The sequence below is a fragment of the Xenopus tropicalis genome, unplaced genomic scaffold (assembly GCF_000004195.4).
Source record: "Xenopus tropicalis strain Nigerian unplaced genomic scaffold, UCB_Xtro_10.0 Sca2, whole genome shotgun sequence".
Classification (NCBI taxonomy): Eukaryota; Metazoa; Chordata; class Amphibia; order Anura; family Pipidae; genus Xenopus; species Xenopus tropicalis.
In genome coordinates this window covers 54,167-79,448 of record NW_022279348.1, presented here as the reverse complement: position 1 = coordinate 79,448, position 25,282 = coordinate 54,167, and the positions used below count along the sequence as shown (strand labels likewise).

General features: G+C 39.7%; 1 protein-coding gene across 1 annotated transcript; it reads left to right on the top strand.

Moving 5' to 3' along the window:
- The first annotated feature begins 296 nt into the window (after nt 1-296).
- On the top strand, nt 297-7,464 carry LOC101730895 (interferon-induced very large GTPase 1). The gene is made up of 2 exons (XM_004918379.3): nt 297-6,278; nt 6,424-7,464. The coding sequence occupies exons 1-2, from the start codon at nt 297-299 to the stop codon at nt 7,462-7,464; spliced, it is 7,023 nt and encodes a 2,340-aa protein (XP_004918436.3).
- The last annotated feature ends 17,818 nt before the right edge of the window (nt 7,465-25,282 follow it).

Below are 25,282 nucleotides of genomic sequence, written 5' to 3'. Positions count from 1 at the left end.
TTTGGCTGCACAGAGAAGACAGTGGGGTTGAAAACCCTCCATAATTGGGGCTGGCTGACACTGGATGAGGGAACCAGATCATCTTTTTAACAATGAGTAATAAAAGCATTTATATTCAAAACTTGTTTATTTTTATGATTTATAGAAACCCTCTAGTTCATTTGATAAATATACTGTACATTACCATAAAGTACTGACTGTATTATTATTATTCTGACAAATTAAATATTCAGTAAGATTTATACAAGTGTCTCTTTTCTAATAGGAAATAAATCGAGAAAAAGTTAACTAAGAAAATGAATGAGGAAATTTTAAAGAAGCTCAGAGACACTCATTTGGACTCTGGTTATTGGATTCCCCTAATTACAGAAAAGATTGGGCTTCGGAGTTCTCACGCATTACAATACTTTGATTATGAAGATTATACAGAACTAGAAGCCAAAATCAAATATGCCTGGGAGAGAAAGGCTTTGCGGAAACTCTTTAACCTGCCAGATAGCAGCACGGACTTAGCCGAAACCCAACAAATTCATTCAAAAATGCTAAAAGTAAGAAATAAACATGCTGCTGAGATACTGGAGATACTGAAAGGGTTAAATAATGAAGGAAAGAGTCAAGATGATGAAAGTGTCAGACAGACTGAGAAGGAACTGAAGAAAGCCCTGCAGATCCCTGCTGAACACCTACCGCCCCCTGGGAAAAGATTCGCTGATTTCATAGATTCCTTCCAGAGGCAAATAGACCTGATAGAGGAATCATTTTTACAAAAAACAAATCTGTCAGATGAAGACATCCTAAAGTTGGCATCTGGGGGGTTAGCACTCGAGGGGATTTATATAACAGAAAACAGGAAGGATTTGCTTCAGAAACATGAGAAATTAATTTGTGTTCCTCAGGGTTTCAAGCTTTTTGGCCCGGAACAAGGTCCAGTTTTATGGCAGAGGGAATTTGAATCCATTAATAAAGAAAATAATTTTCAAAAGTCAGTTGAGAAACTTGGATTAAGTCTCAGTTGTACCATCCCAGGTGGGTTTTTGGATCTTGGTGCTGAAGGCAACACAAACTGCAGTGAGTCTGGAAAAGCAAGTGAGACACTCAATGAGCAGATTTATGTTTCCGTAATTAGATTTAACTGCGTTCCTCTCGCTTCCTGTTACTTCACAAAGGATCAAATCAGACTTTCTAAAGAAGCTTTGCAATGTTTAAAAGGAATTGACAGTAAAATGATTGAATCTAACACAGACAAAGAAACAATAACAAATGACTGTGCAAATTTTTATAAGAGGTTTGGGTCACATGTCAGCTTGGGCCCTATACAGTTTGGAGGAATATTGTGGTGGAAAGCATCAAGCGAAGGATTTCCGGCTGCACAGTCACAGGAAGCCAAGAAAACAATATCTGAAGCCCTTGATGGCTTTGTGGCAGCTACTTACTATGGGTGGGGAGCAAACCTGGATGTGGCAAGTTCAAAAGTCCCAGTTTCCATTTATAAATCAAACATTTCAGAATTTCTTAAAAAAATCTGTGTGATGAAAACTGGAGGTCCTCCAATAATAGATTCTCTACAATGGAAGGCAGGGCTTGTAAACAATAGTAAAACATGGAGCGTTATTGACCGAGGTTTCCAGCTGATGCCTGTATGGGAAATTATTCTGTCCAATCACAAAGGGGACTTTAAAGATTGTCTGACAATTGCAGCATGTCTTGCTAATTCATACAAACTGCTGACTAATCTCCCCATAGAGACATTTTATGGAGAATGTCTATTGCATGATACAGATAAAAGTATTAATGTCTTAGAAGGCATGAAGTTATGGACAGTGGACAATGCCACAGAGCACCTGATGGCTCTTCTTCAGTATAAACATGCAGTAAATCAAGCAACAAATAACTCTAGTTCTTGGATAGACCTGTGCCTATCTGATGGAGACTTTCAGAATTTTGTGATGAAAGTTGTTGAGAAATATAAATCTTCCCCTAAGAATTCCATGATAAAACTGCTCTTTCGTGAGCTTCTTGAGCCTGACATTTATTCTAGTGAAAATTTTCCAAATAAGTCATTTATTTTAAAGTGGATCCATGATTCAAAATCAAATGAATCTGAGGATATTTCTGTTTCTGTATTTACTGACAAAGTTAAAAAATCAAAGGAAGATATTCTTGGGGTGCTCTGTAATCATCATCCAAATGCAGAAGAAACACACCAAGCCAGGGTAAGAGCAACAATACAGATTAATCGTGCATTGTGTTCATTGCTGAAATTCAAGAGAAATATCAATGAATTTGATGCAGAACTTCTGTTGCTTTGTACTGCTCACAATTCAGGATTTTGCCTACAGAATTACGCATTTCAGGGCATTTTAGGAGTGAGAGATATAGAATACATGAAAGATAGTATCAAGGCAGCCTATGAGAAGTACACAAAACTGAGAAAGCTCAGCAAACAGAGATCCCAGGCCTATGTACTGCTTAATGCTTTGACCCATGTAGGAAGCAACGAGCAGCCATTACTGAAAGACAAAATAAAACGTCTTAGTTTCACTAAAACCTACCTGGGCAATTCACTCTCAGCTACAATAAATGAGATTCTGAAAAAATATAGTGATAATAACCTAGATTTCAACAGTTTGGAAAAAGACCTGACAGCATTAGTAATGTCACAAAACAAGACGAATGAAGCTAAATTAAATGTAGATCAAGTTTTCCATGAACTGGAACATATCAAGCAAGATAAAAAACATCACAAAGAAAATGTTTCTGAAGCGAAACTACAGAGCACAAACAATTCAGATTTCAAGAATTTATTTCAGCAGCTTCATCTTGAAAATTATTATCCAAAAAAACTGAATATTTCTGACTTTCGCCTCATCTGTAACATTGCTCATATATCCCCTGCGTTCCAATTCTTGCACAAATTGCTAATGTTGGATTACCGGGCAAGATATTTTAAATACAGTTGTAAAGATAAATCTGAAAAATTAATGACAGAGACACCCACCAAAGAGAATGTTACAGACTCAGAGAAGAATAGTTTTGACAATTTTCTGAGTTTTACTAAGGTGCAATGTAACAAACTGAATACAAACACACACCCTATCCACCCTATGGACATTCAGATGGCAATTTTACACTGCGCTGATGATATAACCAGACAATTCATCTACAGAAAACTTTCATTTTGTCAGTTTGCCCTTCCCCTCTTGGTGCCTGATCCTCATACTGGGGATGTAGAATTCCCACTCTGGGCATTCTGTGATGTACAAAAGAAGTGGCAGAACAAACATAAGAAGAGTGAAACTAAGATAAAAAATTCCAGTCAGAAATATATAAATGAAGCAGAAATACCCATTGTAAGTTTCTTTCGGTTTGGTAAATCCTGCACCTCAAAGTCCCAACTTATTAACTCTTTGATGAGTAAGAGAAAACATGACATCTTTTACCATCGACAGTGTGAAGGCAGCACAAAGACCTCGGTACTAATGAAAGGTGTTGCAGAGATTGCCTGGTATTGTCCGGGGGGGAGGGATGATGACATGTTTGATGACTGCGTCGCTTTTACAAATCTCCATGGGGATCTACGAGAGAATGATAAGCAAGTCAGCTTCTTACTGGGCATTGCCTCCGTCATTGTCATACTTTTAACTGAGGCTGATATGGAAGATGCAAAGAGCAGAGAATTTCTACTGAAACGCTATCAGTCTCCTAAACCTTTAATATGTCTGTTTTCTGATAAAGAACATATTCTCTCAGATACTGGTAATAAAGTGAAAATTGGCACAAAGAACAGAAATGAGGCAGAATTATTACAAGAACTAAAAATAACAATTACAAGCATGATAGGGAACACAGAGAGGCCTCGTTCTCTGGATGACTGTGTGGATCTTGCAAAAGGATACGGTATTACTGTTGATGTAGAAAGTGAAATATATAAATCTACCAAAGAACAGGTTAAAATGCTAATGACTTTTTTAAGAGAGAAAAAAGTTGTAGAAATGAAGAGAGAATTTCTTCCACTACAAGGGGATCTGTGGCACAAATGGTGTCAGAAAGACAAAGAGCTGAATAGCCATAAAGGAAACAGTAATGAAAGCATCGAGCAGCAACGCAGTAAAATTGAGTTGGAGAAGAGTGAAATTAGGCAGAATCAGTTACAAAGAGCATTTCCACTTAATAAGTTTATCACATTTTTTCTAAATATATTACAGTCACACTCAGATTTCTCAAAAGTGTACTTTCTGCAGTGGTTTAAAATGCATTTAGACAAAATAACTGTAGAGAATCTTCCACAACTAAACCAGAAATTTCATAACTTATGGTCAGATATTCAGAAGACAAAGAAAGAAGAGAAAGACAAACTGTCAGTAGAAAAGATGGAAAAGAGATTAAACATTCTTTCAAAGCAGATAAATGATTCAACATTTGGACTGGAACACGTCCTGAGAGAAGTGGGACAGATCTATGAGGCTTCAGTAACAGATTCTAAAGATGATAAAGGTTTTCACTTGTTACCAGAAATTGCTGCCAATCTCATGGTCTCTGGGTACCCAGTAGAACTGATGGATGGGGATGCTGCCCATGTGCCTCTGAGATGGATAGGAGCTGTTTTAGATAAACTGGTAGAAATACTTGGCAATAAGAAGCTTTTTGTTCTTTCTGTCCTTGGAATACAAAGTACTGGGAAATCTACTCTGCTAAATGCCATGTTTGGCCTGGAGTTTGCAGTAAGTGCAGGTAGATGCACCCGGGGGGCATTCATGCAGCTTGTGAAGGTCGATGAGCAACTCAGACAAGAGATGAACTTTGACTTTGTACTTGTAATAGATACTGAAGGCTTAAGAGCCATGGAACTGTCCAATGAAACAACTTTAAACCACGACAATGAGTTGGCTACATTTGTAATTGGCCTGGGCAACATCACACTGATTAACATTTATGGGAAAAATCCTTCTGAAATGCAGGACATTCTACAGATAGCTGTTCAGGCATTCCTGAGAATGAAATCAGTAAATCTCAAGCCGGGGTGTCTATTTGTTCATCAGAATGTTGGAGAAATCACAGCCGCAGAGAAAAATATGGAGGGACAAAGACGACTTCATGAAAAACTGGATGAAATGACACGAATTGCAGCAGAACAGGAACATTCAGACATTACTTGCTTTAATGATGTGATTAAATTTGATGTAAACACTCATATTTTGTACTTTGCCCACCTCTGGGAAGGTGACCCACCAATGGCTCCGCCCAACCCAAGTTACAGTCAGAATGTGCAAACTCTTAAAAAAATTATTCTTGATCATGGAAAAGCACAAGGCAATGTTTTATCTATTTCAGATTTTAAGGTTCGTGTAACTGATTTGTGGAATGCTCTGCTGAATGAGAACTTTGTTTTCAGCTTCAAGAATTCTCTTGAGATTGCAGCCTACAACAAGCTAGAAACACAATACTGTAAATGGACATGGGACATGAGAGAACATATGGTTAATCTGCAGAACAAACTCAAAAACCAAATTCTAAACAATGAACTACAGAGTATAGAGAGAATTTCTCTTCATGATAGTCTTAAAGAGATATATACCAAAATTATGGAGGAGCTAAGTCATTTTTTCACTGATGAGAAAGAGGGCAATATACTGATCCAGTGGAAAGCTAAAACTGAGTTTAGGTTGGAAGGAGTTAAAAATAATCTTATAGAAGAGGTTAAGAAAAACCTGGATGAGCAGATTCACATAAAGAAAAGCATGAGAGAAACTGACCAAATGAAAGAACAATATGAAGTTGAGCTGTTAAGTAAAAGCAGAGATTTGGCTTTATGTCTGAAGCAACAAGCACCAAATAAAGATGAGATAGAAGAGAGATTTAATAAACTGTGGAGTGATTGGATGAAGAGAGTGAAGGAATCCAGGCCCATACTTCACCCACCAGACATCACTGTGGATATGGAAAATATCATTCTAGAATACTTTAAACAAGAGACAGATCTGATCAACAAGATCAGTATTTCTTATTCATGGACTGATTTCTACATGGGGTTTTCTCAATATATCAAGATGAAACCAAAGTGGCTTGGGCTAAGCTTTGAAAAACTCAGAAAAACTGAAGAAATAGAAATAATACAAGAAACAGAAGAACTAAGAAACAGAATTAATAGTTATATTGATAAGAAGGAGAGGGATAATATGGACTATCAGTGCAGCTACTTTCATGAAATCCTGTGCATCATAGAGAAGGAACTGAGCACCGGGTTGGACCCAAAATTCAGGTTCAGGAAGGAATTCACTGTATTTGTTTCTCTTTATTTGTGCAGAAAAGCAGCAAAGAGATTTACCCACATTTCTGATGAATTTAGAAAACGAAATGACCCAGTCAGCCATTTTGAAACAAAAAAGAACCATTTCTTAAAAATCTTTAAAAATTCTTTTGCAGAAAAGGCATCAATTGCATCACTGGCTGAAATCTGATAAACTGACTGATTCTATAAAGGAACAAGTATATGCCCAGGCAGCTATTGGCTTAGCCAGTGAAATGAAATGCACCCACCCGGCTCTTAATGGGAACAGATCTCAATTAGAGCTTCACCTCTTGAAGTCTCTGGCTGAAAAGGAAGATTTCCCAGCATTTATTCAGTATATTAAAGATCCAAAAAGAGCATTTACTGTGTTTTTGCAGGAAACTGTTACTGAATATTGTCAAAGGGATAATTCAAAGATTTGTAACATTTTAATCAGAAATCTTGATAAATTCAAATCACTTATACAGGGAGCTATTGAGAAATCAACTGAGGCCGTTACACCCACTGGCGGTGATATTGATTCATGGGTCGGTACATTCTGTAAAGAGCTTGTTGGTGACATTAATATCTCACAGAGAGACTTTAAAAGCCTTCAGTACCAGAACATAACAGATGTCGGCTTCCTACAAAAGGCAGTTACTGTGGCCCTGGAAACTGGCACTCAGAGCCTAAAGGAGGAATTTTCCAAGTCTTGTTTAACAAACTTCAGAAGGAAGCCCCATGAAATATTATTTGAGCAGTTTGATGCATGTTGGCATCAGTGCCCTTTCTGTAAAGCTATTTGTACTAACACTATAGCTGGGCATGATGGGGACCATAGTGTCCCGTTTCACCGCCCTCAGGCATTAGCTGGGTGGAGCTTTCATGGTACAGACCAGTTTGCCACTGACATCTGCACCACTCAGGTAGCGAGTGATAAGGAATTTTACAGAGATTGGAAAGCTGCCCCTGATGACCTCTTCCCATACAACAATTACAAAGCAGCAGGACCCCCATATTCTGATTGGTCCATTACACCAGATAACTCAGAGCAATGTTACTGGAAATGGTTTGTGTGTCGATTCAAGGAAGATCTAGAGAATCATTACAATCTAAAGTTTTCTGGTCGGGGGGCCATCCCTGAACTGTGGAGTAAATATACCAAGGGTGATGCCATTGCTGAACTGAAAATCTAGTACAGAGTTTAAAGGAGATGTTTTGTGACTTTTTATCTTATAATCTAATACAATACGACACATCTTTAAGGAACAGTTGACTTTAACATTTACTTCTAGTCTGTCGTATACAGAATTATTTTATTACATTACTCTGTTTGTTATTTTTTTGTGGTTTTTAAATTATTAAAATGATGTTTGTTTTGCAGCTATGAGGCTTACAAATTTGGCTGCTAGGGCTTAATTACCCTAGCCACCATCCTTGGTTGTTAGGGTGACCCTGAAAACCATTTTTCTCACTAGCAGGCTGGAAATCAAGCAGGAACCCCAGAATTAAAGAAAAAAAACAAAACTAATGAAAACCATTTAAAAATTTGTACAGTAAAAGTTAATTTAGAGGTCAACTTCTCCTTTAATATCTATTACTGTTTTATAATGTTATCATGGAAGTTTCAGACACTAGGGGGCACATTTACTAATCCACGAACGCTCCGAATACGTCCGAATGCTTTTTTCCCCCGCAATAATCTGTATTTTTGTGACTTTTTTGTCGCCGTACGACTTTTTCGTATTTTCCTCGACTTTTTCGTCGCCGCGGCGACTTTTTCGTGTTATCCCCGACTTTTCGTCACCTTAGCGAAATGTTTTAATTCAACGAAAGAACGTTCGTTGCGCAAGTGCACTGGTCACATACTAAATATTGGTTTCCAGGCAATGACAACATTACAGTTTTATCACCTGTGCCCACCGACATCATTCGAAAAATTTGCAATGAAAAGTCATGAAAAATACGAAAAAGTCGCGAAGGTGACGAAAAAGTTCAGAAATTTTCATTTCCAATCCAAATTTTTGCCATTCGGGATTCGAATTCGTGGAGTAGTAAATATGACCCTAGGTGGCGCACTTTGCTCTTGGGGCTGAAAGGTGTGTGATCTTTATAGAATAAATAGAAGGTGAGGGGAGTAATGATCCCATCTCTCTGTTTATCCCCGTTACACGTGTGGCTATGAGCAATAGTTACAGTATTACAGTCGGGCAGTGAGTTTATCATCTACAGCTTTTCTTTCCTCTGTGCCCTTATTGTTCCTTTATATGTATTTGATTCTTTCCTCTGTGCCCTTATTGTTCCTTTATATGTATTTGATTCTTTCCTCTGTGCCCTTATTGTTCCTTTATATGTATTTGATTCTTTCCTCTGTGCCCTTATTCTTCCTTTATATGTATTTGATTCAGTGACACATCAGTGACAAATGCACCTCTTGTGAGCACAGGCAGCACAGCAGCTCCGGCAGCAGGAGGGATCATGGTACCTGGTACTTGGGGGGGGCGGGGATATAATGGCCTCGGGCTGTCAGGGGGTGCTGGGAGTTGTATTCATACACGAAATGCTCATAGATTGGAGAATCCTTCATAATATGATTTTCAGTGTCTGTTTTTAATCAGATTTATCCAATTTGTTGTTTGTGCCATAATAAATATGGTTTAGGATTGTTTTAGTGCTTTAATTGCATGTTATCAACTGACGAATAATATAATATGATACAAGTTGTGTAGATATAAATGAATCAAGAGGAATATATTCCTAATAAATCACATGATTACTGTAAATAGAGACTCTTGTGCTTTGTTGTCAGACACCGGGACAGTAATTTCCTGTTGTACTGAATACTCACTTCTGGGCCCTAAATATATATAAACAGTGAGACAGTGTGGGGATTGTATGAATATTATGTATATATTTCTAACTTTTCTATCCTGGATGGAACCCCTGGAAGCATTCAGTGTGAACAATGCATGGGAGCTAAATAGAAATGGGCAGTGGGGTAACCACTCTGTGCCTGGCCCCCCAGCAAAAACCCCCAGTACCAACCACAGTGCAGCAAACCCTTCCCCCCACCCCCAGGCATCCCCCTGCCCTCTCATTTATAAATCCCCCTTTCCTGGGGGTCATTTATCAATACTGGGCAACTTTGCCCGTGGGCAGTAACCAATGGCAGTAACTCCCCCCTTGCAGGGTCTGCTTCATTTATTATTATGCCACTGGAAATGCACCCTCAAACTTTAATTTTCACCCAAGGGATACTTTAAAAACCCATTTTCTCATGTGGAACCTAACAGAGAACTTTCTGGCCCCTTGTCGCCTACTAAATATTGGTTTCCAGGCAATGACAACATTACAGTTTTATCACCTGTGCCCACCGACATCTGCCAGGCTCAACCCTTACAGAGACCTTTAGTCATCGTGGTAGTGGAACAGAAAGAAGTGTTTGCAGGAACAGCATTTGTTCTAGGGATAGGATTGCCACCTAGCAACAGCAGCAGCAGCAGCCTCCCGAAGATACACTGGAAAAATGTATTTTACCACTAAAGCCACGTTTCTGCTTTCCCCTTCTGATGTGCTTGTGTCTTTAATATGTGAAAACAAGCACAGGTCTGCTCAGCGCTGATTGGACAGTATAGAGCAGGAAGGGGAGGAGCTGAACGGGGAAGTTAGATTTTTTACCGGGAGTCTGCTGGATGGCAATCCATAAAATAAAGGAGTGTCCTTGAAAGGAACCGAGATTTTAAGGAAATGATAAACGATGAAGATGCAGTTCAATTTGTAATTGTCTTATAAATGGACTAAGAATAAAAGAAGTGACAGATAAGGCTATAGCCCCTTGAAATAGATCTGTATCGCATTTAACTACCCATAGTGCAACATTCACTGTAACATTAACCAAAGCACATTGAAGGAAGAGAAATCCAGTACCTTCAGAATGATAAAAGTAACATCCTTCCTAGTTCTCCTTTGGGTTTGGATCTATAATCCAAATCTTTCCTAGAATGTTGGTGTAAGCCAAGAGATACATGAAGAAGAATTCACTAGGAAATCACAACTGCTAGAAATTCTGTAAAGAATTGCATCATGTACTTTAAGGGTGGGACAAGGGTGGGCGCTGTTGCTAGGTGGCTAGTGTCGGAAGTGGTTACTGGTACTGCTTACCAGTTTAGCAGTATAAAACTATTAATACAAGTGCCGACTCACTTGTGTGTCTAGGGGTACAATGATAATCTTTAGGCTCGTAGTATTTATAGAAAAATATATTTATTCCTTGTTCAATGAACTATATACAACATAGGTACAGTTACATAAAATAGAAGCATAGGGAACCAGCATAAGATGTTACAAGGCTGTTCCTCAATCCTGTCTCTCTGACTAAGTCCAAACATTCAGGCTCTCTTATCCACCGTTTCCATGGGAAAATTTTTTGTTTATGTTTATGTTTATGTTTTATACAAATGCATGCAACCCCCCTGACAATGTAAGTTGTAAGCTATTTACCATGTAATGACACAACTGTTTGCACAGTTGTATAGTGTTCTCCTTGTGTTAAACATTACCTACAGTAAATTATGAGATATAATATTATGACCCCCCACACACTCCCTACAGCTAGGTCATAGATTCCTGCAAACACTTCTTTGTTCTACGGGAGATTGCCACCTAGCAACAGCTAATGGGAGAGTAGCCCACACCTAGAAGTTGCTTTTATGAATGCCCCTTATGTCATGGTGTTTAGAAAGCTTCTGGGGGAAACCATGAGGGGACGTTCATTATAACAGAAAGGTGGAGACATCTTGGAGCAGCCTTTGTTGTTGTGGATCCTCCAAAGGTCTCTTAAGATGGATGGTATTAATATTACATTTTTATAGTAAGCAGAAATCAACTAATAATCATGTAAGATTATCTTGAAGTTATTAATAATGGGTAATAGTTCCTCTTAAGCAGTAAGTTCTGTGTAAATAAATTAAGAGTCCTTTAACTAAACAGACCAAGGAAGGATCAGTGTCTTATATTGTGTGTAATTCAACCACACTGCAGGGATAATGTCATACACAACCGAGGGTCAGAAAAGTGTATAAGAGAGAGTTCTTCTCCTATAGCTGAGAAAGCCATGGCTATTAGACATGCTCATTTAATACAGAGCGCTACTCAGGAGAGTTATCAGACACCTTTCATAGGAATGACAACGTGAGTTTGATGCCCTACATGTATTCATAGTGAGAATGGACTGGCCTCTGTAGAGAAGGCCCCCCTTACAGTTTGTTGTAAAAGCAATGTACAGGCAACTGTAATCAAGATCCATTTAAAAAATATTAAGGTTACACCAACTGGATATATTGTGTCACAATTACACCCTTAGTTAGAGAAAAAGAGAAGAGCTGAAATCTCTCACCATTATAAGGTCTAACAACCCCAATGGGTAGATTCATTTCTGTAGAAACTCCTAGGCCTGAAGGAATTCTGTTATAAACCTGAGGAAACTTTAAGACCGTGAAACCTTTGTTGGAAAATATTCCACATTTTAAAAAGTTAATGGAAATACTATAAGGTCATGTGTTGCCCTGTCTTGAAGTATGTTCCCGAGTGCTCTGTGAATCCATGCTAAGGGAGGCACAAAGGCCTCTGTACTTGCCCCTTGTGCAAAATTCTCAACAAATTTGTTAGATTGGAATGATGTTGGGATGGCTATATTTATTTCTCTGAAGCTTAAGAAATCCCAAAATAGATGTATATGGTAGGAGATTACATACAGTATAGTAAACTCTATAGATACTACATGTCCTTGAAGAGCTACTCAGTTCGCTATACATTTTTACATTCCTTGACTTTTTTTGTTGGTCTGGGTCCAGTACTGAGATCTAGTACTGATTCAATTTGAGTTTATTAAACCACTACATCTGCTAATGGGCAAAGTATCTGATCTTCCACAGTTATCAAGAACCATCTAGTGTGATCTACTACTGAAAGATTATCCAAGTAACACAGACAAGACATGCCCAGTGGTGTAGGTGCTCACTGCTGCTTTCATAATTCTTGAGAAAGCATAGGGCACTTGAGATGCCAAATACTATGATATACCATCTGTAAAGAAATGTACTCTAAAAGAAGCTTAGTAGCTCCCTGTGGGAAGGGTAACCTAGGGACCTAATGGCAAGTGTCCTCTAAGTTTATTTATATTGCTTATTGGCCAGCATGAAGAATAGTTGGAAGATCTATTAATCGTTTTGTTTTGAAGTGCATACATACATATTCACATAACAGGTCCAATAGCCAACAGCTTGCCTGAGTGCAGGTAAAATTATAAATATATTTATGTTTGTCTTCAGCACTTGCTGAATGTGACCTGTCCAACTGACCCATCTTCTCTTCAAGGGCATTTAATAAGGCGTCTGGTCTATTTGGATGAGGGGAATACAATACAGATACTTGTACAGGTAATATCTGTAAAGAAAGGCAAAGACCCTTTAACTGCCCTGAATACCAGGGATCTGATGTTATGTTTAACCAAAGCATTGCCTTCCCTGATTCCCTTTATAGAGCAGGAGAGAATGGCAGGATGGAGGTTTTGTTGTGTCGGTAGGCAGAGTAGCCCTGTTTATATGGATTATGTATTATGGAGTTGAAACATCCATATTTATGAAAGTAAAGTGAGGCCAAACATGCAGGAGGGAGTAACATTAAGGCAGATTTAAAGTCAGTCAGTGCCTCTGTGGTGAGACCTTCTTAGGCTGGTCACATGGTTGAAGGTTTGGCCAATAAATAGAGATGCTCCCTAGAGCCAATTAGGAAGCAATAAGAGAGATTTGAGGCAAAAACATATTATCTAGGCCTTCTTGGTACACACTGACTAAAAGTGGTGACAGACCAATAGCATTGGTCACTTTGAACTGAATGGTGGAAAGGAATTAAGCCATTATATTTGTTTTATAAGGCCTGATTACTCAAAATGCCGACTGACAGAGGCAGTGGAGCAGGTAGATGTTACTGGGCCTCATAGCAAATTCACAGACATTGGTAAGTTCATCTATTCTGCCAAAATACAGTATAGTAAAATTGCTCAATAATAAGGGCCTAGTACTGATCCCTGCAGATAGAAAATAGACTGTTCCTTCTATTTGTCACATACACAGTTATACAAGTACAACCTGTAGTAAAGTGTCCCCCGATTGTTCCCTCCTGGGCCCCCCGGCAATGGCAGGGCCTGCTGTCTCTGCAGTTACACCCCTGGGAGGTGGGTAAAAGTAAAGAGCAATTCATTTCTGCATATCAGGAATACAAGTATACAAGTGTAAATTACATTATCTTCCTATATCAGGGACATGCGAAAAGATAAAGCCATAGAGTTTGTTGCAGTGAAAGAAACTGCCTCCTCCATGAGCAATAACAGAAAGGTATCAGTCCTGCAACTCACTCAGGAACATAACTGATTGCTCCGTTCTCTTAAGCCGCTGACGTCTTGTCATTATTTTCTTTTACACCTACAAACTCACTTTGGCCCTTTGCAGTGTATTCCATACAGATTCCCAAACAATAATGGGAGGAGCCTGTGTCACTGGGAATCATTGCCTGTAGAGACAGAGCCCATACAGGGTGCAGGGTTCCCACTAGAGCAGCCCAAACGGGTCTCTTTACTGAGAGTGGAACCGTCAGATACTCTTAGTTTAACTCCAAACGGAGAAGAGATATCTTTACATTTAAAAACTCCTTGTTTAACCTTAGGAATATCCATGTGGGGCTGAACCCTGACAGAACCCTCCCTGGGGCAGCCCAATGAGGGGGAGAAAGCAGAGTCTAACGTTGTTCTTTTTCTTCAGAACAGAGAAAAAAAATGTCTTTCCTCATATTAAAAATATAAAGGAAATTACACTCTCCGGTTTTTGTGGTGTTTGGAAGGAAACTGAGGGGGAAACATCATGGAGTCTGTAGCAGATAAAGAAACTGCATCCTCCATGAACGCTGAGGTAAAAAATCCCCATTCAGCTCCTCCCCTTCCTGCTCTATACTGGCCAATCAGCGCTGAGCAGACCTGTGCTCCCTCCCACATAGTAAAGGCACAAGCACATCAGAAGGGGAAAGCAGAAACGCGGCTGTAGTGCTAAATACATTTCTCCAGTGTATCTTCGGGAGGCTGCCGCATAACCCAATAGCTGTTGCTAGGTGGCAATCTCCCGTAGAACAAATGGGCAATACTGTAGGGAAGATCCAACATGGAGCAGGGCCAGCAACTACTCTTTAGGCAAAACAATAAGCAGGACTAGCTTGGGCTCAGACTGAGATCTGACCGTGACTATTCATTCTCTATTAAAAGTCAGAGAAAGCGCTAAATGTCTGTGAGGAGATATCCTTATAGTATAACTGCGGGACTTATATCTGCATGGCTGGCACTACAGGGGTTATAGGGTTCCTGAGTGCACAAGGGCCCAATGGACACAAAAGACTTGCTTTTCCACCACAGGAAAATAATCTCACGTACAGATATAGGAATATAAAGCAATTTGGATTTATTAACTAGGGGGTTCCACCCACTCAGGGGCGCTGCTGACATGAGCTGAGAAACTCGCCCCAGGAGGCCCCTCCCTGCAAGTTACAGGGGCAGAAAAAGATAGAATTTTGAGTCTTCTACTCCAGAGAGTGCAGTCCCTGATCTGTGTGGGGAGCAAAAAGTAAAGCAATGAATATAATGAAAATGTGAAAGATCTAATATGTTTTTGTTAGAACAGTGCCCTGTCTAGTTGGAAATTCTAGAAGCTTTTCTGATTTTTCCCACTGTAAGTTAACCTTATCTGATTGGCTAAAGCTAATGGCACACATTGCCAGCAAAACACCAGTGGGGAAAATGCAGCCATGTCCCCCATTCGCTCCTTATGTGCATGAACTGACAGGGTTTTTATGTTTTTTATTAAAAACTTCACAAGAAAGAATTAACATAACTCAGACCGACAATAATTACAACTTACAGCCAAAATTCACCCCCCCCAGTCCACTGGCCAAATGTCCCAATGAAGAACCGGACAATTGAACAAAAGCAGTCTCAGGAGACTATTGGTCACTGAGCACATCAGGGGTATTTCAGCCACACACAATCCAATCTGTATTTATGCCAATGTGTGAAAGTTGGTCTTGCTATGAGAATAAGTTAATAGTTTTTATTTGGCTACAGACTGGTCTATCCCTGTAAATGTATGTATGTATGTATGTATAACTTTATTTATAAAGCGCCACAAGGGTACGCAGCGCTGTACAGTCTTACAGAATACAAAATTACACACAGGGAGGACAAGTGATATAATAAATAAATACAATAAATACATATATGTATATATATATAAGTGCCATGTGGTATGAGACACAGTAGGAAGGAGGTCCCTGCCCCGTAGAGCTTACAATCTGAGTGGTTGGGTAAAATACAGGCACAAACTGGAAGGTAAGAGTGCATCAGGTATGGGCATTTGCCCTTAAGCGCAGGACTGGGCAAAATATATTCTATAGCTCTTGTTGCTATAACCCAGCTTTCCCAGTAAAACAAGAGAACACATTTACCAAAAACTATAACTTATAATAATAGGGTATAAATTCAAATACTGAAAAATTCAAGAAAACGGTCTTTATAAATCTTACCCACATTGGTGAATCCAGACTTGCAAATGTTACCCAGCATCCCATGAGCAGAATGGGAATAACTGGCGTACAGCGCCCTCTAGTGTAAAAATAATGTCACAAAATTGTCAACTCCAAGGGTTGCATATAAAGGCATTTCCTTTATTAACTGGATGATTTTTGGGCAGATATGGGTCAGGCAGGCCTGTTGGCGGGTACCATACACAGGAAAGGGTCGGCAGCTTTTATCAGCCCATGTATGGCCGCCTTAAGTCATTTTCAACTTCCAAAGTCCTTGGAAGATTGACTTTCGCAAGTTTACCCAGCAGCTGAGAGTAAAGATGTGTTTCCCACAGGGTGATAAGCTTTGTAAGCAAGGAGAGACTATGGGGGATTAAAGAAAAAAAGTACATATATGCGCACAGTAACCAGTGTTAATATGAACACGTTTGAACAGGTGGTGCTTACTGAAGCAGAAAAAGTATGTACCTTACCCCAATTTATCCAAAGCTGAGCAGGAGGCCATAGTGGCATTGGAATATAATGCACAAATAACTATTAAAAAGGCTGACAAGGGAGGAGCAATTGTGGTAATGGACACAAGTATGTACATAGGTGAAGCTAATAGGCAGTTGAATATCCCAGAACACTATAGAGAAACTAACTAAATTCACAATAAAAAAGGAAGTGGATAACCTGGTGATAGAAGCCTATTGGCCTATATTATAAACTTAAAGCAAAGGGATTTCCTTACTACTGTATTTATCTTAATACCAGTACTATATTTCTTAACCAAAATCCATGTCTTTAACTAACCTGCCGGGCAGACCTATTGTGGCAGGTATAGGTTCCGTGCTTGAACCACATCTAAATTTGTGGATAGCTACCTGCAACTAATAGTAACAGATATCCCCACATGTTTAAAGGACGCTACCACTTTGCTCAATAAATTTAAACAAATGAATGGGATTAATGAAAAATGTATCCTATGCAGCATTGATATAGAGAGCATCTATACCACAAGAGGAGGGGATTAGGTATGTAGAAGAAGCCCTACAAGAGACAAATATTCCCCACCAGATGGTCTACTTTCTAACTGACTGCCTTAACCTTGTGTTGGGTAAAAACTACTTCAGGTTTAATGGAAAGTATTTCTGTCAAAAGCAAAGGGACATCAATGGGTTCTTCAGTAGCATCTTTATTTGCTAACATCTTTGTACATACCCTTGAGCAGAAATATTTCATGGCACATCGATTCAATGGTTTTATAAAATCATATCTGCGCTATGTGGATGGATGTGCTAGTAATCTGGGATGGAACAATTATCAATGCCAGTTATCAATGCCATTCCTAAGGGCCAATTTATGCAGGCACGCAGAATAACATCTGGAGATAAAAAATATAAGATATCAGCTCAGGAGCTGATAGGTCACTTTAAAGAAAAAGGTTACAATAAGCTTAAACTGATACAAGTAGCATAGGAGGTACAAAAAACTCCAAGGGACACCCTACTAGAAAAACAAAAAATGTGCAGAGAAACCAAACTGCAATCCAAATTGTGAGCAAATACTGGGAAGTTAGCAAGAAACTGGAAACTTTGGTTAAGTAGTACTGGCCAATAGTACAGGGGGATAAGGAATATGGTAACTACTATAGAGACCCCCCATGTTTAGCTATAAATGGGGCAGTACACTAAAGGATATCCTATGTCCAAGTAATTATAAAAGGAAAGTTGGAAAGCAGTTATTCCTGGGTACCCCAAAGTGGGGCACAGCACCATGTCTTAATTGCATATGCTGCTCTGGGGTAATTAAGGGTGATAAGTTTAACCATCCAACAAAGGGTTATGTTATAAAGTTGAAACACCTTTTAACATGTGAAACAAAGAATGTGATCTACATGATTAAATGCCCTTGGGGCAAGGGGTATTTTCGCCAAATTAATAGACGTGTCAAGACCAGGATAAAGGAACATAAGGGGGACATTAGAAGTTATAAAGAAGGAGCCACTAGCGATACAGCAGTTTCCAGACATTTCCACCAATTAAAGCATAACCAATCGCAACTGCGCGGGATGGTGCTAGAGGTATTTAAATACCCCTCAAGGGGGGGAATATAACAAAACTACTCTTGCAAAAAGAGGCAGTATGGATAAAAAACTGAACAGGTTAGGGCCTAATGGTTTAAATGATGCACGGAGTGTAAAATGTTTTCTGTACACTGCACACTACTAATGGTACCCTCTGTTCCGTTACAGATATAAATGAACTGCCCCAGTGAGACTTGGTCAGCATGTGGTAAGGCACCAAGTAGGAAATAAGTATCAGTTAAAATGGGCAGTAATTGTATTGTGCCTGTGCCTGGTATATGTATTTCTATTAAAGCTACACTGTGGTGCAAGACCAACTGCTTGGTAGTTCCTGGGCCATGTATAAAAAATAATTTGGACTTTGAAAGGTTTTTTTGGGGGGTCAGGCTCCTGAGTGCCCTGGAGCAGTAACCCCTCCCTTGGATGGCTTGGAACCAATGGTGTTAAGGGGGGTTGGACTTGGGTCTTGGAACCATTTCAATGTTATTTATTCAGATGTTATGTTGTTCACTTGAAAAAGGGCTTTGCCCGGAACATGTAGTGGGACCCACTAATAAACACTAATTAGCAGCAAAGCCCTGCAGTGTCAGGTGTCCCCCATTATCCTATATGGTGTCCTTTTCTACTTCCCTCTATATTAGTTTAACCATCAGAAGTTATGGGATATTTAACACATTATTAGTAATGCACTTGCTGCAAATGTATTATTGTACCAAATTACCTGTTCCCTTCTGGGAGGCCGGGCAAGGTATGGGCTCCTTTAACTGTATCATGTTACACAGGCATTGTTGTTTCATGCTTTGCCTTTCATTTATTTGTTCCCATCTCTCCCCCCGTAGTTTCCTCAGTTTTCTGTCTGTGATGTTAACTCCGCCCCCAGCAGTGTCTCTAGGCTCCATTTTAGTACCCACATATATTTGCTGGAGTGGATCATATTATGATCTTTTGACCTATCTGAGTGTTTGGAATAAACTTCTCAATGATCTCCAAGCTGCCATTCTGATTGGGTCAACTGTCTGCCAGCACTACTGGGGTTGTACGTTATTGCTCTCTCAAGGCAACTTGATAAGTTACAGAGATCCCACTTGCAATGCTCAGAATGGGGAGGCAGAACAGCCGGGTACAAAGTAGAGAGAACCCACTCGCTGAATTTATAGTGAGAGTAACTGCTGAACTCTCTGTTTTACTGGAACAGGTAAATACAAACCATAAGAGAACAAGTACAAGTAATGTCAGTAAGAACAAACCAATACAGTAATACCATGTATTAACCCCTGTGGGGCACCGCATATAACTAATGTAAGGTGATATTGAGACAAAATAAAAGTGGAGACAGATTTGTCAGATTTTCCACCTCATTCACAAACCTCTATCTCCTCTTTTGTGAATTTGTCTTTTAAACAGTTTTCAGATTTTGTCATTTTACCGACATTTTTTTTATGAATTTGCCTTTAGCTCTTAGTAAATCTGTCGGTGCCATTTGTTATTTCACTTTGGGGGCATTTCCTGAGGGGTAATTTTAGTTTGCCCAGCCAACATGCCCGGCGAATAGAGGTCCAACAGGACTAGGGCCTACCGGGTCTTTATCCAGTGCCCTGTTGGGCCAGTCCAACCCTGTACCCCAATATCCCAGTTTGGGGGGGCAGTGTGCATGTGCTGCTTGCTGATCCCTAAGATGGCGGCTGGGAACAGAAGGGGCACAGCTAAAGTTGAGGGGGCAATGCTGTTAAGCAGCTCTGAAGTTCAGGACATGTGTTGGGAACTGGTAAACTGTACCTTTTCTAACTCTGGGTTCCCTAGTATTTGGACAGCTATGAATGTTCCTTAATGTAATGGGAAGTAAGTCTCTTGTTCCTGGGTCATAGCATGACCTTTTGTGCAGTTCCACAGTTTGGCCATAAGGTGGCACTGTGGTATAAAGAGATACTATTAAGTTCAGAAAGCTCCTGTTATAGATCACACTAGGGGGCACATTTACTAATCCAGGAACATCCGAAAAGCGTCCAAATGCGTTTTTTCTTATGATCATTTTTTTGCGATTTTTTTTGTCGCCATCGCGAATTGTCACAACTTTTTCGTTGTCGCGACTTTTTCGGCGCTGTTGCGAAATAATCGTACTGTTGCGCCAAGTACGAAGGTTTCGGATTCATTCAAGCTTCAGTATTGTGACTTTCCTTGGGCCAGGTTGGAGCTGCAGAGTGCCATTGAGCCCTATGGGAGACTTTCCTTGGGCTGGGTTGGAGCTGCAGAGTGCCATTGAGCCCTATGGGAGACTTTCCTTGGGCCGGGTTGGAGCTGCAGAGTGCCATTGAGCCCTATGGGAGACTTTCCTTGGGCCGGGTTGGAGCTGCAGAGTGCCATTGAGCCCTATGGGAGACTTTCCTTGGGCCGGGTTGGAGCTGCAGAGTGCCATTGAGCCCTATGGGAGACTTTCCTTGGGCCGGGTTGGAGCTGCAGAGTGCCATTGAGCCCTATGGGAGACTTTCCTTGGGCCGGGTTGGAGCTGCAGAGTGCCATTGAGCCCTATGGGAGACTTTCCTTGGGCCGGGTTGGAGCTGCAGAGTGCCATTGAGCCCTATGGGAGACTTTCCTTGGGCCGGGTTGGAGCTGCAGAGTCCCATTGAGCCCTATGGGAGGCTTTCAAAATCATGCAAAGTCGCAAAAGTTTGCCCGCCGTTTGCGGGCGCTCAATACGAAAAAGTCACGACAATTCGCGCAAGTCGAAACGGCTACGAAAAAATCGCAAAATGTTCGTTTCCAATCCAATTTTTTCCCATTCGGGATTCTGATTTTGGCTCCAACCTGGTATTGTATAGGGATTATAATCCCGGGTATAATACTGTTATTACTCCCAAGTGGTTGTGTAAATAAACAGTTCATTGTTCAACGTTAAGAACCACTGGTGCCCATTTCGTAAGAGTTACAGTAACACAACTACCTGGCCTCCAACTCAAGTGAAGACTCACACCTGAGGGAATAAGTCCCAACCCGGGTGAAATAGGGTGTGGTTTGTGGTAAACAGTAGAAGCTAATTTATCATAAGCTTACACCGTCAACCTTCATGACACCCGCATTGGGTTCCTTAGTATGTCAGGGAGCCTCCCTTTGCCCCAGCCTTGCAATCTCAGAGAGGGTTAAGGGCAGAGCTACACAGGAGATTTGTGTCACATTTACACTTTACCTGTCTGACAGGATCTCGTCACGCAACAGCAAACTGATCCTGATCAGATAAAGAAACGTGTTTTCTTGTTTTCATGCACCTGTATCCAACAGAACTAAGTGTTTCATTAAGAAACAAATGGTTTAGACTTTTAGGACACGGCTGCGCTGTGTTGGACGGCAAATAGTTCATGTAGTTTCCATTATTTTCAGACGTGCGCGACTACAGTTGACTTGTTAGATGATCAGTTATTCTGGAACCCATCCAGCCTGACAGAGAATCCACTCCAACCAGTTTATCACATTCTGACAATGGTGTGGTTTCTGGTAAACACCATTCAGAATGAAAGTAAAAGCAATAACTGCCCAATAGATGTATATATATATATACACACAGTTCAGAAATTGCTCTGATTCAGAGACTTCAGGAGAAGCCGAGAGTCACTGGCAGAAGGTAAATATATACATTGCTGTGTATTTAATTCATATTATAGAGGTAAGGGCAGGGTGGGGTGGCATCGTTGTGCTGCCTCAGGCATCAGCTCACAAACCCCCCTCAGTGCTGAGCGCAAGGTACCGAGGGAGCAGCCCAATCAGTTCTGCCCACAAATATATATTGGCTAAATGGGAGAGGCATCACCCCATCATGCCTGGCTGTAACATCTCAGGCTGGCCGGGGCCCAAGTAGGTAAGAAATGCTCTGTACTCACCTTCCCTAACGATGCCTTGGTCTCACTGCTGGCCTTTCAGCCTTCCTTTTTGCCTTTATACATATTAAAAGGCAACCGTAGGGGCTGGCACTTTAACACCAGCACAAAGTTAATGCCTGGGATCAATTGGGGATCATCCCTACTTTTCTTATATAAATGACTGTGCAAGAGAGCAGACAGACACGTGTGTATTAGGAAATATGGGAAAACTGACTGTGACTTCTCCATAATGAAAGAAAATCAGATTCTTCCAGTGCTCCTCTATTTCTCTAACCCACGGGCAGTGTCCCTTTATCATTTATAAATAAATATTGGCCTGATTTTTGCAGAGTGGATATATTGAAGCTGAATATTATAAGTTAGCTTAATTATTCAGAATGTTAGGGTTGTATTTTACCAAATTTAGACTCAACGTGTTGTTAACAGACAGGTCAACATTCAAGTGCATGGCACAGAGATCATCTAAAGATCCCTCCTGTCTGGTCTCTGGCTGCAATCCCCACCTCACACCAGATAATAGCAATCCAGTGCGAGGTGCAGTCTTGTCCTTATTGCCTGCCATAGGGCAGATGGTAAGTACAGGGCCCCGTTCCTGCACCCACTAGTGCCAGAGACCTGTGACAATTTTTCAATCTTCTGGCATGTAAGGAGGTGAAATATATATTTTATTTTAAATGTAAATAGTTGGGCAATATTCAGTCCCGCCAGCAGGTGGCCTCTTAGGGTTGGTCTGTTGGGGAATTCCCCTACAGGAGTCTGTATAAGGAGGGGTAGGAGCTACGGGCTTTGATACATCAAGCAAATAGACTGACAGCCACAGAGCCAGACCAGGTAGGAGACTGCACCTTGTCAGGGCTAGGAAGTGAGTTAGGAGACAGTCAGGGCAGCCAGCAAGGACAGTCTGTTCTCCCAACAAGGAGTCAGTATTTGGGGAAGTGACCCAGGACAATTGTGCGCCAGTTTTGGAACTGAAGTGTTTTTGTGCCACTTTCACTGTCCCCTTCCCCCCCTTTCCCTTACTTTGTACCCCTTCTCCCCTGCCATAGTGCAATGATGTACTGGGTCTCTGTGCCATAGCAACTTGAGCCACTGAACTAAGGTCACTGTGCAAGAACATACTAAAGGCTAATGTACTATAATGTATGGAATTCACTGTGTCATAATATAGCTGAGCTGGGGTGACTGTTAGCCTGGCTGGCACACATTCCCGGAGATGGGAGAATATAACGTTTGGCAAAACCTTTGCCCTCATACATTAGTCATTGGTAAATATGGAAATATCACTTGGATGCATCTTTTATAAACTATAATGCTAAGGGAAAGATTTACTAAAACTAGAATTTTCTGGCCTTGAAACTTCTATAAACTGGAATTGGTATTTTTTATTCGAATAAAACTCGATCATTTATTTAATGTCACAATAATGTTGGTAGGGTTAACGAAAATTGTCTGAAAATCACGATTTTTTGTAGCCAAAAAAATTAGAGAAATTCATTAAATTTAAATGGCTGTTCATTTCCATGAATCCTCTTTATTTTTCCCAAACAGGAAGTGCTCTAGCAGCCATTTTAGGCTCATTCTTAAAAAGCAATAATGTGTTTAATTTTCACTTGAAACTGGGTGAAATAGAAAACATTGATGGGGTTAACTTCCCCTTGAAAATGGGTCAAGGACAGGCTGTCATTTCCTCTACTATTCTAAGCCTCCATAGGACTCAATGGTACTCGACAGATCAAACCTGCCGAATGTTTTTTCCAAAAAAAAAGAGACCTAAATGTTAATAAATCACAATTTATGAGTTATACTGGTTAAAAAAAAAGATATTTTCTCAAAATTGCTTAGTAAATGTGCCCCTAATTGTATAAAATATTTAATGTTATGTGTGTTCTGGAAAATAGAAAGTGAATACAAATAAATGGGAAACCAGATTCACCAGGTTCTTTCTGAAGTGCAATAAACTTGATTCTCTTCTTCCCAATCCAACAAAAATCCAACTGCAAACTCCATCTTGTCTTCACAAACGCTCACGAACCACAATGTTTTTAATTAACACCCACTCCTAGTAGCACTAATTATAGCAATATTTCATGCTTTTAATGCTTAAAATATGTCTGTGAATTATGCGTTAGTATTATTTCTATTAGATAATTACCTCAATGCGATGGACATAACGCTTTGCCATAATTGAGATTTTTGCTCATGCGATATGAGTAGTAACACATGCGATCACTTTTTAATCCATAAAACTATGGGTTAAGTGTTAACAAATTTTTGTGAATCGGCCCCATAGTAAATTGAAAAAGACAGGCAGTCAGTCCTAAAAATAAACATCTTATGTAGCTCAATAAGTTGAAGTAAAATCAGTAGAGTTTATTGAAACGTACACATAATGCTACAAAGCCTTACGCGTTTCGTACCTAAAGGGTACTTAGTCATAGGTTGAATAACAATCCACAAATACACATTATTTAAAGCAAAAATAGCCAATCACATTTCAAAAAGGTTGACCAATCACTATGTACATACTGTACAATTAAGATTAATTACATAACAATTGTGGTTAATTGTAAAGGAAAAGCACATAAGTTTCTTTGAATATTTGGAATCCACGATTAAACAAAGTATATTCTGATAGAATGACATCTAATAATAAGCGCAACGAAATTTTATTGTGCCAATGAGGCACAATAGTTGTAGAAGAATGGTATCCTTCATTAAACTGCAGTGGTTTTAGAAGAATGGTATCCACTATTATGCACATTAGTTTTAGAAAAATGGCTTCCACCATTAGGCACATTAGTTTTAGAATTTTAGAAAAATAGTATTTGCCATTAGACACAGTAGTTTCAAAACAATGGGTATCTATCATTAGGCACATTAGTTTTTGAAAAAATGGTATTCACTGTTAGGCTCAATATTTTTAGAGAATTAGTATCCACCATTAGACACAATAATTTTAGAAGAATAGTATCTATGATTAGGCATAATAGTTTTAGAAAAATGGTATCCGCCATTACGTATAATAGTCTTAGAATGGTATCTACTATTTAGGCACAGTAATTCCTAAAAATGGTCACTCAGTTATACAACAATTATACATAACAATAAACTTCATAATCGTAATTGAAACCTTCCGGTTGTCCCGTATGTAAGTAAAAGATCCACTTAGTTTCTTTTTTTATTAAGGCATTGATAATATTTCCTTCCTGAAGATCTGGGGTTATTCTATCTATGCCAGTAACCATTAGATTAGACAAAGATCTATTAGAACATACAGAAAAGTGTCTAGCTACAGTTGTACTACATTTTTTATCTGTAATGTTCAAAATATGTTCTCGGATACATAAGGGTTGATTCACTAAAGTGCGTTAAAACGAGCGCTATTTATAGCATTTTATTGCATCTAATTTTTCTTGGTTTAACGCACGATTCACTAAAAGTTTATTTGTGCTAATT

Coding starts and splice junctions, on each gene's coding strand:
- LOC101730895 (XM_004918379.3), top strand. CDS start 297: ATGAATGAGGAAATTTTAAAGAAGCTCAGAGACACTCATTTGGACTCT. Junction 6,279..6,423: donor GGTTCAGGAAGGAATTCACT/GTATTTGTTTCT, acceptor ATTCTTTTGCAG/AAAAGGCATCAATTGCATCA.